This window comes from Mirounga angustirostris, unplaced genomic scaffold (assembly GCF_029215605.1).
Source record: "Mirounga angustirostris isolate CCGP_5_RB_7025 unplaced genomic scaffold, mMirAng1.0.hap1 SCAF_11, whole genome shotgun sequence".
In the NCBI taxonomy this organism is placed as follows: domain Eukaryota; kingdom Metazoa; phylum Chordata; class Mammalia; order Carnivora; family Phocidae; genus Mirounga; species Mirounga angustirostris.
In genome coordinates, this window is record NW_026991719.1 from 55,775,281 (window position 1) to 55,790,448 (window position 15,168).

The 15,168-nt window shown below is 48.9% G+C and overlaps 1 protein-coding gene across 4 annotated transcripts; it reads right to left on the reverse strand.

Annotated features, from left to right (window-relative positions):
* Window positions 1-4,005: 4,005 nt before the first annotated feature.
* On the reverse strand, window positions 4,006-8,655 carry PJA1 (praja ring finger ubiquitin ligase 1). 4 transcript variants are annotated; one of them, XM_064574195.1, is made up of 3 exons: window positions 8,523-8,636; window positions 6,074-6,436; window positions 4,006-5,509 (listed from the first exon to the last, which is right to left on the reverse strand). In XM_064574195.1, the coding sequence occupies exons 2-3, from the start codon at window positions 6,364-6,366 to the stop codon at window positions 4,447-4,449; spliced, it is 1,356 nt and encodes a 451-aa protein (XP_064430265.1). In that variant the 5' UTR covers window positions 6,367-6,436; window positions 8,523-8,636; the 3' UTR covers window positions 4,006-4,446. The 4 variants fall into 4 exon arrangements, with proteins under 4 accessions (XP_064430265.1, XP_045735202.1, XP_045735203.1 ...); XM_045879246.3 differs by having other exon boundaries at window positions 4,006-6,268; window positions 8,523-8,655; XM_045879247.3 differs by having other exon boundaries at window positions 4,006-6,262; window positions 8,523-8,647.
* Window positions 8,656-15,168: the final 6,513 nt, after the last annotated feature.

Genomic DNA, 15,168 nt, shown 5'->3' on the forward strand with positions numbered 1-15,168 from the left:
ATAGTACAGTCTGGAGGAAGGGAGTAGGGCGAGAGGCATGCAGGGGTCAGCCGAAGCCTGCAGCGACCTGCCTGGTGGCAAAGTCCCATTGTACAGATGAGAATGCCAAGTCAGGCTGAAAGCTTGCTCCAGGCCAGTGCTCACGGACAAACATCCTCTCAGTTCCGGGTTTGGCAGAGGTTCAGCCCAGGCCACAGAAAGGTGTCTTGAGGCTGGTTGTTGCCTCATATTTCTCCATCTTCAAGAGGAGCACCGCTTTTTAGCTACAGGCCCTGGGCCTGAGAACAGTCTCCGAAACACTGGGGAACTCAGCAGGACAAACAGAAAATGGGATGGAGGGTGGTAAGAGGAGGTGGGGGGGTGGGGGGGGCAGGGTGGCAGAAGCTGGGGGTGGGAGTGGGGCTAAGGCTGGTTCTGAACCGCCTGGTTGGGCCAAGACCCCATGGTTTCTCCCGGGTCGTCTGAACACAACCCCTGCCTCACGCCCACCTTGGGAGAGGAGCTCATCTGTCCTGTCCGCAAGCGTTGCTGAATACTTCTGAGGCAAGCACTGAGCGCCAGGCCTATGGGGATGGCTCCGGAATGAGAGCTCCTGACCTCAAGGCCTCACAGAGATAGGACCCAGAGAGCGAAGGAGCTAGGTGTGTCAGAAAGTACCATTCTCAGGAGCTGGCACGCGAACAGGACTTTTTAAAGGATGGGTAGAACTGACTGGAAAGGGCTGGAAAGGGCATTTCAGGTCAGAGGTGCAGGCACAGATGTGGAAGGATGTAGCTAGAACAGAGGGCTAAGAGAGGGTAGTGCCTTCGAGCCGGGAAAGGCCCCATGACAGTTCAGCTGTAGCGTTAGCTAGGGGGACCACCTCGGGAATCTGGGGTGCTGTCTTACAAGACACAGTGGTTTATACTCCAAATCAGTGGCCACAATGTGGGGCTCTTTATCCCACAGCCAGGAAACAAGTCCAGAAACCAAGAAGTCTAGTGTGGTGGGAGGCATCTTTCCTGAACACGCCAAATGACCAACTGTCCAAAAGGACTGCTTCCTGTGTAGGGGCCCGAAGCCTGCTGTTCTAGAACCAGGGCTCCAGTTGCCAGTAACGGGTCCACTGTGTTGTCAACAGAAATTGCCTGACCCTTTGCCATTCCGGGTATTTCATGTGACTAAAAAACAGGCACAAAAGTGGGTTATGAGGTTGGCAAGTGTGCCATTTGGGATTCTTGGTTAGAAACAACAGAAACCAACCCTAGTTAATTTAAGCAAGACGGTTTTCTTGGAAAGCCATGGGGGGAGCTCGGGAAAGAGTCGGGGAGGCCGGAGAATCAGAAACTGGCGGGAAAAGGGGAACTGGGCATCCAAGGACACAGCCACATCCCACACAAGAGCTTTGGGCCTCTAGCGTTGGCAGCACGGTCCTCCACCGCGGCCACCACCACCACCACCGCCACCACCATGGTGGCGCGGGAGGAAATGCTTCGTGGCCCCCAACTCCTCTGACTTCCTCCCCCTCCAGACCTAAGGTATTGGGCACAAGTGTCTGATGTGCTTAACTGAGGTCCCGGTTGCCTGAGCCTGGGTGACTCGGAGCCTGGGGCCCAGGTCTCGGGCCTTGTGGTTGGCCCTCCTCGGGAGCGCCACCCCTCCAGCAGGAGCCCCTGTGGCAACAGGCTTCTCCAAGGCCAGCAGGGGGCTGCAGGCGCCCGAGAGGAGTCCCCCACCCCCACCCCTTCCTTGGATTTACTAATTGTGTCTCTAAGGGAAATCAGGGCCGCCACTCTGCAAGGGAGCAAGGAGGAAGATAACCAGGCCCCAAGGGTGCCCCTACCATACCCCCTGGCGTGGTACCAGTCGGGGCACAGCCAAGGGTAACATGAGGCCAACCACCACAAGCCCAGCCATCGAGCCCTCTAAGGTCACGGACTTCTGACTCCCCGGGACAGCTGAGGTGCTGGCTGAAGGCCAAGGGGGGCACACACAATGGCTGCGGGGGACAAAGAAACAAAGGACTGCCGTGGCTTCCACCCATGTTTCTGGACTTGCAGTGACCGAATCAGCATTATCTCTCACTCTCTCTTTTTTTTTACATTGGGAATTGTTTTGATTTTACTTATTTTGTTAATATTCATGAAATTCAGTGCCACTGTACGACAATCAAGCAAATTAATGATTGCAGGTGAAAAACTCTAAAGCCCCCTTCCTTGCTCTTTGTTCCCCCCAACACCCTGTCCCTCCCCAGAGGTGGCCACTGCCATCAGTTAGGTATGCAGCCTTCCAGACACTTTGGTGCATTATGATATACAGTGTGCCTTGGGAGATCTTTCCGTATCAGCACATACAGTTCTTAACTGCTGTACGGTATTAGCTCCACACCACCAAGGATCTAAGTTGGGCTGAAAGACATGCGCCATTTTGCATCTTCAAAGGTTAGCTACTCCCCAAACTGTTCCCCAACAAGGCTGTTATCACTTGTGTTTGTTTTTTTCCTAGCCCAAATTAGATACTATCATGAAGAAAAACTATGGCTTTCTGATGGACACAGTATGTTTCACCATTCTGTTAGTTTATATGTCACTGATCACCCGTGAGGTTGAACATTAACCACATCCAGGCTGTTGGAGCTAAAAACAGCTCCCATAAACTGCCGGTAGGAGCATGGATTAGCACAATCGCTTGGGAAAGCAGTTTGGCAATATCTGGTTAGAAGGAAGATGCTTAATAAGCCCAAAGGACCCCAAAATTTCCCCTCCAAGCCTAAAGACCCAGGAACCTCATCTCCGCGTACTTACCCCTAGAGAAACTCACACATGGGCACAGAGAGACATCTTTTAAGTATATTCATTGCTGCAAAACACTGGGAAGAACCTACATGCCCACCAATAAGGGGATGGATAAATTGTGATGATTCATACAACTGAACGTCTATTATACAGCAGTTAAAGTGCATGAACTAGAGCTATATGTATCAAAATGGTTAAATCTCAAAAACAATGCTCAGTGAAAAAATCAAGTTGCAAAACGATACATACATACATCGATTCTATCAATTATGTCCACTTAGAAAACATAAACATTCTATATTGGCTATGGATATATACACACATATACATATATATGTACACATATACATATACATACACACACGTATGTCTAAGAACACAGACGAGAAGTAAACACACCATTTCCTGGGTAGTGCTTACCTCTGTGGAAGAAGGAAAGTAAATATGACAGGTGAGGAACTTCACTTGTGCCTGAAAGATTCTATTTATTGGAGAGAGACAGACAGATTGGAAGCCAATATGGCCAAATGTTAAAACCTGTTCACTCTGTGTAAGTGGGTATCGATATTTGTCACAGCACTTGTCTGGTATATATTTTTCTATCCTAATCCTTTCGTGTCACTGTGTCAAGGTATACAGTCAGCAGGAAGATTTGTTTGTTATCGGGGGGGGGGGGGGTTGCCCATTTCCTCTCAAGAGTTTTTCTTTTCTAAGATTTTATTTATTCACACCCGACATGGGGTTCGAACTCACACCCCCCGAGATCAAGAGTCACAAGCTCTACCAACTGAACCAGCCTGGCGCCTGGCTCTGAGAGTTTCTATTTCCTGAAAGGGGATTTTTAACTCCTCCCCCCCCCCATACTCATTTTGGATTTGTTTCTACCGTTGTTCTTTATTTTCACCATGTTTTTGCATTGTCTCTTTCCTTCCCACAGACTGACGGGGTACTTCTCTATGTGACCTTTGCCCCTAGAGTAGTTTGACAGTCATACACTTTATTCCTACTTTTAGAAATCGTCACCCTTAATTTTTTGCTGTTGTTGGAGTCAGCATTTCCAGTGACACTCAAGTTTTTCTACTGTTGGGAACACCAGGAGAACAAAACAAAACAAAACAAAATAAACAACAACCCACAAAAACCCTATTTCAGACACAGGTGCAAGGGATCAATTATAAAGTCACTTAGTACCACCATTTTAGACAAAACCAAACAATTCCACTATACCATGTAAAACCAAAAGAAGAACTTTAATAAGCTTTTACGGCACTGCAATTACAGGAACATTAACCCATAACATGCAACAGAAATGATGATGCCTTCCGGACATAGTTAACAGATAAACTTGACGTTACAGTTAACAGCAACATAGTCTACCGAAGAAAACAAATGCAACTTATTTCAACTTTCAGGTTAGAAACTGTATGTTTTTACTGCAATCTCAAGTAGCGCTTAGAAAGTTTAGTCTTCCTTTTTTCTAACCTCTAAGAGAGACAATGTGATTTTTAATGCAATCGCACACAACCGTTTTCACATTGGAAGTAATCACAAGGAATCAACAGGTGTAGGTTAATCACTGGTTTCTTTCAATTGTTAATTTTGAGAGGGCTCCTGCAGTATTGTGGGTTTCAGATGGGGAAACTCATCTGACCAGGAGCAAAGAGCCGTGGACTTAGAGTGGGGGAGGGAACATGCAGCGGCACACGGGGCAAGTGCCTGACTTCTGAAGCCAGATGGACACGCACGGCTTGTGGAAATAGTGGTGGCAAGGCAACTCGGTTGCCACCTCCCCCTTCACATATTCACTACAACAGATGGGGCAACACATTTCCTGCCCCACTGCGCTGTGATCTTCGGTGACCAGGATTTCGGGGAGAGTGTCGATGCTCTCCTTGCTCGCCGGCGGGTTGGCCACCTCCACATCCACGGCGAGAGACTCCAGGTGCGCCAGGGCGGTTTCCATCGCTTGGGCCAGGCGTTCTTCAAGCGCCATGTAGGTGAGAAACTGAGGATCCACGTAGGAGATGGCTTCGGCCACCCCCAAGCCGTCTGCGAACCCGTCAAAGAGGCTCCAATCCACTTCGAGGTCTTCGCTCACACTGGAGTCGTCTTCAAGGTTGTTGTTTCCATCCAGCATGAACACCCCGGGCTGCGGAAACTCCTGGCCCGATTCATTATCCCCCTCGCTGCTACTCTCGTTTTCGTTGTACTGGAGCCAAGGAACTTCGCCTTCTCTCGGGGATGCCTGCTCCTCTTCCCGAAGAGATGCTCCTTGGATTTCTTCAAGTTCGCCGCCACCGCCACCGCCGCCGCCGCCGCCGCCCCCACTGGCCCCCGCGCTGGGGCTGGCGCCCGCTCCGCCACTCACTCTCACTTGCTCGGGTTCGTGCTCTTCTTTCCCCGGCAGGGTCTCCCAGCTTTCCCCACTGGACGACAGGTTTTGCTCTCGAGCGCGGTACTTGCGACGCAGAGCAGCGGCCCACTCTTTGTCGCTGTCCGAGTCTTCATCACAGTATTTGTAGTAGTCGTCGCTGTACGTCCAGAAGTCAGGGTCGGCCATGGTCCGTCGGCGTCTTGGCACCTTCTCCGGCTTCACCTGGTCCTTCCTGGCCTCCCACTTGTCTTCGGGGTACTTCGGCTCCGAGTAGCCACTTGAACTCTCGCCTCTGGCTCTTCTTGCTAGGCCATCCGAGCGGCCTTCCGCAGTGCTGGTAGTATCCCTCCACCTGGAAGTACTATGTGGCATATCATCATCATCATCAGTATCAAAAAATATTTTTGGTTTCACGCAGTTGGGGCTCGCCACATTTCTGATTTTGGGCCTCACCACCGGCTCCTCTGCACTCTTTGGGGTGTTTTCCCCACCACCACAAATACTCACAGGAGCCCTGCTGGGACGGGCAGGTACATTCTGGCCCCGTCTCTGCCTCTCCAGGCTGTCGCCAGCGGTAGCCACCTTGCCTTCAGCAGATGTCTGAGAGGCCATGCTATTCTGCTGCAGGAACTCGGCTCTGCTAGCAGAGCGTCTTGCCGCAGGGGCCGGGTCTAACTTGTCAAGCTCCTCTCTCACATCACGCTTAAAGCTAGAGAACTGCGGGGGCACCCCAGCCAAAGACCTGGCCCCTTTCTCTGGGTCATACGGCTTATCATCTTTACACTTGCCAGTTTTCCCTCTCACTGGCGCTCGCTCAACAGGCCCAGCCCCCTCCTCCTCACTATCATCTGCCCCAAAAGAGTCAACATGTCCATAAGCCATTCCTCTTCTGCCACCCGAGGCCCTGTACTCTCTTGGTGGGTACCTGGAGTAGTCCTCATTATCAACATCCAGGCCGGCTCCAGGGCTCTCACTGTCTTCCCAACTACGACGAGGGATGGAAAATGGCGACCGGCTCCTCTTGGTGGTTTGACTGGGGGCTGATCTGTGCATTGGGACTTCGGATGTCGTCTCTCTCTGGCCGGAAATCCTTTCCTGCTGGCTCGTGGATGGCCTGAAACTGACATAAGCATGCCTTCTTCCATACCTCCTGCCTGTATTGGACTGATACCCTCCTGCCGGCTTGGGCCATACAGGCTTGCTAGATTCCTGACCCATGGCTCTGACTTAGGAGGGTTTCCAATACAGCTGGGGCTCGAGTGGAAAGGTTCCTGCTCCCTGCACAAAGCTTTGGAGATGGGAACGTCAAATCAGTTAGTAATAAAAGAGCAGGGACATCTATTTCCACTTCAGCAGGCAGGTAACAGAAAGAATAAGGGGCCTTTACAATTAGTTTCACTTTCTTCTAAGGCCTGAGGTAGCATTCCAGTGACTGTCAGGTGTAGACCTGGAACACATTTTTAATGTTGGCAAAATGATTACAAAACTGGGCGGATAGGAGAGCCAGACTTAGGGGAGAATCTGACAGAAGGTGGTGGGGGGGGTGACTGGACGCTGGGAAGGTGGGTGAAGCACTGTGGAATTATGCCAACATGGAAGCGGAGAGACTGTTGCAGTTATTTTAGGGGGTGTCTGCGTCTTTTCTGAGCCCTGCAGACAGACAGGAGAAATGCAAATTGGAATAGGATGGAAAATATAGATCCCCACGTGTTCATGAGTGCCTACGTGTCTGTCAGGAGGAGAGGGGCAGGTGAAGGGGGGCAGCCATCCTGCCGCGGAGAGATGCCTGTGTTTGTAGGGGGAGGGGGCAGGTGTGTCGGGAAGAGGCGTTAGTGTCAGGCAGAATGAGACCCATTCTGGATGTGGGTAGGAAAATGACAGGTGCGGGTGGGGCTGGCTTCAGAGGAGAGGGGTGTGTGTAAGCATGACAGAAAGACAATGTGCATGCGTGGTTGTCTGTGCAGCGGCTGCAACTCTGTGGACGGACGCCTGTGTACCGTGTCTGTGGCAGACAAGGAAGGGTCTGGTGGCACCGGGCAGGGGTGGCCTATGGTCTGTGCGCGTGTGTTCGGCAAAATGGGAAGCAACAATGGAGACATGTCAGCGTGAGCCACTGCATCCACGAGAGGGACAGCACAGGAGAGGGGTGCGCGGGTGGCCAGTGGGCGGAACAGGGGTCAGCAATCAGAGAAATATGTGTATTCATGAAGCTGGCTACCAGGGAGGGGGCTTGGTGTCCCTGGAGAAGGATCTGTGTGAGTGTGTGCACCGCAGGGAGCAGCAGAGGAGGGCTGTCTGTGCACATACGTAGCAGACAGGGAGCAGGGCTGGGAGCATTTGTGAGGGCTGGGTGAATGAGAGTGTGCGGGTGTAGACGTATGTATGTGGCATACGAAAAAGGGGCCAGCAATCAAAGGATATCCTTATGTGCGTATGTGGCAGGCAGGGGCTAAGGCAGCCCCAGAAGGGGTGTGTGAGTGTGTGTGTGCGTGCGCGCGCGTGTGTGTATGCACTCACCAGAGCATACAGAGGCAGAAGGAGGGGGCTGCTTCTGGAGGTGTGTATGTGGCAGGCAGTGAGAAGCAGGGAAAGGCACTGGAGGGTGTGACAGTGTGCAAGAGGGTGTGTATGTGTGTGTGTCCATGTGTGCAAGGGGAAGGGGATGTGCCAGAACCTTGAGCATGGGGGGGGTGCAGGGAGGGGGCTGCATGTGTGTATGTATGTACGCGCGCGTGCCATGTGTGCATGCGTGTATGTGTAGGTCCCTGCCCACACAAGCGAGACATGGGGAGGGGGAGGGGGCCGCAATGTCATAATGAGGGACGGGGGTGGGGGGCGGGAAACGTTATCGGCTCAAACCGCAAATCCAAACCACTGGCCAGGGAAGGGGGAAAAAAGAAAGAAAAGGCGTGTGAGGGTCTAGTTTCTCCCTGGGAATAATTTGTGTTTTCCCGACAATTATTTTCCTGGGAACTATAATATTTTTACCTAAAAATCTTAACAATTTACCATTCAGCAAAACAACTGCAAAATGGGGGAAGAAAGGCCGTGGAGTGCTCTGCCAAGGGACCAAGAAGGGAGGAAGGAGGAGAGGGCCCCGACCACCACTCCCCTTCTCAAACAGCGGTTAAAGCCGTTCGAGTGGGGGCTGCGCCACGCGGAAGGGGCTGGGGGACGGAGGACGGAGCCCCCAGACAGGTCGGGGGACACAGGCCTCCCTCTGCAGTCAGGTCGTGCGCCCGCCCCACCCCTTCCCGAGGAGCGAGCCTGCAAATCTGTTCGCTAGAGGACCCCGAATCCTCGCCCCCATGCCCGGCCACCTGTCCCACCGCCCCGTCTGGATGAAGCGAGGAAAGAAACAGCCTTTCACTCACCCAGTCCTGACACCCGCACGCTTGCTTTCGCGAGGTGCCGAGCTCTCGGACCTCCGACCGCCAGACCGAGCGCCCGAGCCGCGGCTCCTGGTCTCCAGCTCCTCCCCCGGCAGACAGCAACAGGGCGGGCGGCGACTGCGGCGGAGGAAGTGATTGTGGCGTCGCTGGGGCCCGCCCCCTTGATGTGGCGGGGGCGGCAGCTGTTCTCGACAAATCAGGGTGGGCCCCAAAGCATTATTTCATTTTAAATGATGAAATCGTCAAGGATACTGAAAAGGACAGCAAAAAATGTAACCAACCGCCAGCTTTAACAATGTTAAACATTTAGCCATACTCCCTCCTGTTCTGGTGTTTTTTTTAAAGATGAAATCTACACATTCTTTCTGATTAATTCCAATGCTAAAGTAATCATAATAATATATCATACCCTATGTTATGTGTTATGGTTTGTACCAGAAGTATGGAAGATGTGAAACTATATCTCTAGGGTTGTGATTTTTTTTAACCTCGTAATTGAAGCAATTGAACTGTTTACAGTAGAATTTGTTGCTGTTAATTACAAAATCAAGCTTCTCTATCCAAAAGAAATGATCAGTCATGAAGCGCAATACCTGTTCACGATCTGGTAATCGTACTGCAGTTTAAAAAATACTATAGCTATACCTTTTGGATTTGTGTAATTTTACTAACTCCGAACTCTTTTTTTTCAACTGCACTTTACAATGTATCTTTAATATTTACATCGAATGTAAAGACTCCCCATGTTCACGACAATAGCAAAGTTTTGTTCTTGGAAATAAAATGCATAATAGAAGAACAAGAAATATTAGGGGTCACAACATAGTAGAAATAGGATGTATGTGTAAGGAAATAATATGTGGAATGTATGTATAAAGAAATAATACGTAGAACAAAGAGAAAAATTCAATCTATCAGAAAGGGCGGAAGTGGGGCGCGAGGCAACAAGAAAGGATATTTTTAAAAAGGGCAGGAATAAATCCAAATATATCAGTATGTAGTGTGGATTCACACCTAGAAAAAAGCAGACTCTCCTTTTAAGTATTTTGTTTTTTTGAAATCTGGTTATATGCTGTTTGTATGAGTTTCACTTAAAGCAGATATAGAAATGGAAAATATATGCCAGTTAAATACTGGAAGGAAGGAAGAAGGAAGGAGGAAGGGAGCGAGGGGAAGGAAGGAATTTTAAAAAGAAAGAAGAAAGGAGGGAAGAGACATGTAGCAATGTTAATATCAGAAAAATCAAGAACTCAAAGTGAAAAATATTAACGAGAACAAAACAGGTTGTTTCATTCACAGAGAAGATGCAGTCAGTAAACTTCCTATGCCAAACAATGTGATTTCAAAGTATATGAGGCTAATATGTTAGAAATATGAAGAGAGATCAGAAAGTTTTCAATTATAGTGGGAAACTTAACCACACTTGTTATGGTATAAATGAACCAAACAGATTACAAAATAAGTAAGGATATAGACAAACTGAGCAATGCAATTAGTAAACCTAATCTCTCTCTATATATTTGTACTCAAGAAAGGATGCATTTTTATCAAAAAATTTAAAGTATTTCAAATATACAGAAAAGTAGAGCATAAAATGCACGTTTGCATGTACCTGTCATACAGATTGAGCAAATTTATTTTCTTCAGATTCTCAGATCTGAACTGATACCCTTTATCATTATGTAATGCCCGGATTTATCCCTGATAATTTGTTCTGGAATCTGCTTTGTTTGGAATTAACATAGTTACTCCAGCCTTCTTTTTATTAATGTATACCTTCCTCTATCCATTTACTTTTAATCTCTCTGTGTCTTTATATTTAAAATGGATTTCTTGTAAACAACATATACTTGGGTCTTTTCTTTTTTTTAATCCGTTCTCCTCTCTTTTATAATTTCAATTATATTGCTTATTTTTACGTTTTTTAGTGGTTGCCCTTGAGTTTGCAATGTACATTTGCAAGTAATCCAAGCCCATTTTCAAGTGACACAACACTACTTCGTGGGTAGTGTAGGAACCTTGTAACAGAGTATTCCCAATTCCTCCCTCGTGTCCCTTATAACATTGTTTTCATTCATTTTGCTTATCCATAAGCCATTATCATCCATTACATTGCTGCTATTATTTTTTTGAACACACTGTTATTTGTGAGATCAGTTAAGAAGAAGAAAAATGCAAACTTTGATTTTATTTATACTTCCATTTATTCTTTCTCAAATCCTCCATTGTTTTTAAATGTAGATACAAGTTGCTGACCTATATCATTTTTTTTCTTCCTGAAGAATTTCTTTTAATGTTTCTTCAAGGCGGATCTCAGAGTGACATCCTAACACTTTTACCATATTTTACTTATTAAAAATGAATTAGTAGGTCTAGCTCACATTCATGGGGAGGGGGTTACACGAGGGCAGAAACTCCAGGAAGTGGGGCTCACTGGGCCAGGACATGGATAGGAGCATCTCAACTTCAGCAGATATTGCCAATCCATTTTCCAAAGTGGTTGTACCAATTTATTTATTTCTAGGAATTCTTTCTATATCCCAGAGACCAGATGTTGGTTATATTTGTACAGTTGCAAATATCTTCTCCTAATTGGTGTTTTCTTTAAATGTCAATATGAATTTATAAAAGTACTTAAAACAAACCACGGGGGAAAGTTTTTTAAAATCCTGAAGGAGACAAGACCTCTGTAAGTTTGACAAAACATACAGGAGCAAACAAAAGAAAAAGGCTCAATTACATAAAAACAAAATCTTCTGGCAGGCAAAAATATAGAGATAAACAATTCTAAGTAAAGTAAAGCACAAATGAAAACCTGGGGAAAATATGTGCTGCTAATTTCATATATATATATGATATATAGAATGTTAGATATACTCAAATGAAATCCTATGTGCATTAAAAAAAATTACAGCCTTTTCTTCTGTGTACTTGTCTCCCTCTTCTATCTGTATCACTGCTCCCCATAACCTACTTCAGTAACCTAGTATTCATTACTTCATGTTTTTCTTTATACGTGAATAATCGTATACAGATAGACATATACTTATGTGCGTATGTGTATATGTGTGTTGTGTACATGGGTTTTTGCCTGTCCTTTTTTATTAAAATGGGATCAGCTATAGATTTTTGCACTTCTTGCTGTTCTTACTAAATAATACCCCCCGAAATCAACTGGTAGGGCTTGAATTACTAATCTTCAGTGGCTGCCTAGTATTCATGTTGTGGATTTGCCATAATCTATTCAGCCATCAGCCTACTGATAGATGATTATGATTCTCAGGGTGGTGGTGGTGGTGGTTGTTGTTTTTAACACGGTGAGCAATGCTGTCTTACATGTCTTTGTATTTATAGGTCCTTAGGTGCCAGGGTTTTCATTTCCATGGAATAATGTCCCGGAAGTAGGATTGCCGGGTTGAATGATGTAGTAGATGAAGCCAGATTGCTTTTTTCCCCAAGACTGGGGCCCTTCCCATTTCCATGGGCAATGTGTGGCCCTGCACCATGGCTAGCTTGACTGATCCTAGAGCACCGACTGCTGACCCATGCTGGGCCAACTAGACTCCTCTCCTAGGGATTTGAAACTCAAAAGGAGACACACAGACACTGGGAAGATTTGAGCTGAGTCATGTTCAAATCAATCAATTCCGAAAACCAGCCCAGGATCTTTGAAATATGGTCTTATCTTCTGCCCAAGTTAGCCAGAGTTGAACTCTGTTGCTTGCGACCGAAAGAAACTTATGAACCCTGGTAAGACTGAGCCCTGAACCTGGTCACAAACTCAGCCTTAATCCCGGCTACACAGTCAGCTCTGATCCAGGCCACGGACTCAGTCATCACCAGAGTTGGAGACGGAGGGCCACTCCTGGCCCCAGACTTCACTGACCCCTGCTTGGCATCTTTCTGGCCATGCTCCTGGTTGCAGGAGGGGGCAGGAAAGCGAGTGGATCCATTTCAGCCACATGCATCCTGAGCCTTAAAATTTAAGTCCTCTTTGTAACAATGAATGCTGATGACTTTGGAGACAGAGGGGAATGCCTTGTGAAGAATAATTGTAAAGTCTAAGTCAGATGTTTGGGGACGTCTGGGTGGTAGGTAATAATGGATCCAAAGGAAACCCTGATCGGAATGGGCAGCAGGGGTTTGGCTGTGGAGACAGACAATGAGGGCAACAAACTCTGAGCCTGGCTCAAGGTAGTGGAGACAGAGCAGGGATGTGGGGTGGGGGGCCAGATGTCTGAAGCTGGATGGGGCTGGGCTGAGTCTCATGCTAGAGCCTGGATGGGTCCCGATGAGACAGAGATGCTGGGCCCCAGGAGAACCTAAGAGTAGCTGCCATCCAGGGAGGTTCAAGCAGTCTGCAGCCCAGAGTCCCCCTCCTTTGTCTCTCCTAACCGTCTGGCACTGCCTGGACCAGCAGGATGGGCCCCCATGCTGTCTGGCCCTCTCCCTGCTGTCCTGACTTCCCACAGGCTCCAAAGCCACCTGCCTCCTCCTCCATCCCTCCAATCTCTCCTGCCCTTCATCCTTTCCCCTGGCTTAACTTCACATTGCGTGCCTCCCGCTGAGTTTCAGGGATTAGGACTGTCTACTGTGGGACACAGCTCCCTTCTCTTCTCCCCAGAGCCAAGAAGCTCTTGCCAAGATCTGGTCCCAGCCTCTCCCCAAGGATCTCTGGCAGAAATCAGGTAGAGATTGCTGGGAGTGGGGCCAGAGGGGCAAGCCCAGAGCGTGGGGAGGAGACTGACACTTGTCAAGCCCCTATCATCTGCCAGGTCCTTTACATACACTCGCTCACTGAATCTTTATAGCTAGCTGGTAAGGTAGCAATGCTTATGTTCCACTGGGGAAGCCAAGGCTCCGAGATTGTAAGGGATTTGTCCACGGCTACTCAGCTAGAGGTGGCAGAGCCCGGAATTTGAGGCCAGGAGCATCAACTCCAAAGCTGGCTGCTTCCAGGCCTGAGGCAGGAAGAGTGTGGTGGCCTCCGTTCCTGACTAGAAGGGAGGCCTACCAAGTGGGGCATTTCCTGGTGGAGACGTAGAGCGGCTTATTTTATCCATGGCTGAACCCCTGGCCCCAAGCTGCAAGGGTGAGTAGAGGGCTAGCTGGTAAGTGACACCAGCTAAGCCAGAGAGGCAGAGAACAGGCTCCCCTCATCCTTCCCCCTGCAGCCTCTGCTCAGGCAGCACTGGGCCACCCTCTCTCCACAGGGTTTCCCTTCGACCCTTGGTAGGTCTGTGCTTCCATCAACAGAGAGAGAAGGGAGCCAGTTGATGATACTGGGAGATGGTAGGGCAGGGCAGGGTGTGGAGATAGGCAGAGTCACAAGGCCAGAACATAGTGCACAGATGGGTGGGGCCGGACCCTGGGCAGGTCCCTCCTCCCCTCCCTGGGCCTCACTGTTCTCATCTCGGCAATGGAGAGATGGTATTAGACGGCGGCTGAAAGCAGGGAAGTGGTGTGATCATGTCATCAGGGAGAGCTTTGCTCATGGAACATGACTGGGGGGAGTGGCGAGGGCAGAAGCCAGGGTGTAAGCCTGGGAGATACATCAGTCACTGGCACAGGAGTAGCTCCTTTGGGCCCAGCCTGGGATCCAGGCCCTGCCCCTGGCTACCCCGCTCACAATAGAAGGGTGGAGGATAAGCAAATGAGGAGCTGAGGTTATGGAAAATGTACCTTTTTGAAAAGAAGAACACTAGGGGAAGTGCAAGAAGGCAAGAAAGAACTGGAAACCCTGCCAGTTACCCTGAGAGGGAGAGACAATGGCATCTCCAAAAAAACAAAAACAAAAACAAACACCACCCCACCTTCCGACTTCTGCCGAGGCCTGAAGCCCTGGGTGGCCTCTCAGACTGGGTTCTGGTTCCATATCTGACAGCTCTGCTTGTCAGGGGACCCTGAACAAGTCTTTCTTGGGCCTCTGGGCCTCCTGTGTTCCCACCTGCCAAATAAGAGTTTGGGCCTAAACATCTTCCAGGGCCTCTGGCAGCTTTTGTACTCCAGAAACTTCTACAAGTTAGCTCTGAGTCAAGCCCCTTGATCTTGGCCCCGCCTCAGGTACTGCCAAGTAAGTTGATCAGCTGTGGGAGTCAGAGTAACATTGGCACTTCGGGGTCATCCTAGGATCCAGTGTGAACTCACCACAGCCCAGAGGCTCGGATTCATTGGCGCCCCGCCCATCTTTCCCACATCCCCCATTCCCACCTCTTTTGTGCCTTCCCACCCCAGTTTCCACTGACCTCTCCTTGCCTGGAACATACCAGACTCCCTGTTGCTTCTGCACCACCTCCCTTGCTCTACCGTACTTGGAATGCAGCGTCCCCACCTCCTTGCTGACTAATTCCTCCTGGTCTTCGCCAAAATGTCACCTCGTCCAGGAAGTCTTTCTTCCTGGCCCCCTAGCGTACTCCTGCTCTGAACCACTCTGGTAGCATCATCATGATCCTCATCACAAGAGTAATTACTTGTGCCGTGATTTTTTTTTTTAATCAGTCTCTCCTCTCAAATTACAATAACCTCTGTGAGGGCAAGGGCCTTGTCCATCTTGTTCACAGCTCTACCTCTGGTGGCCGGTAGCCTGGGAAACGTTCAACCAACAGATATGTTTCGAAAAAAATTCCTA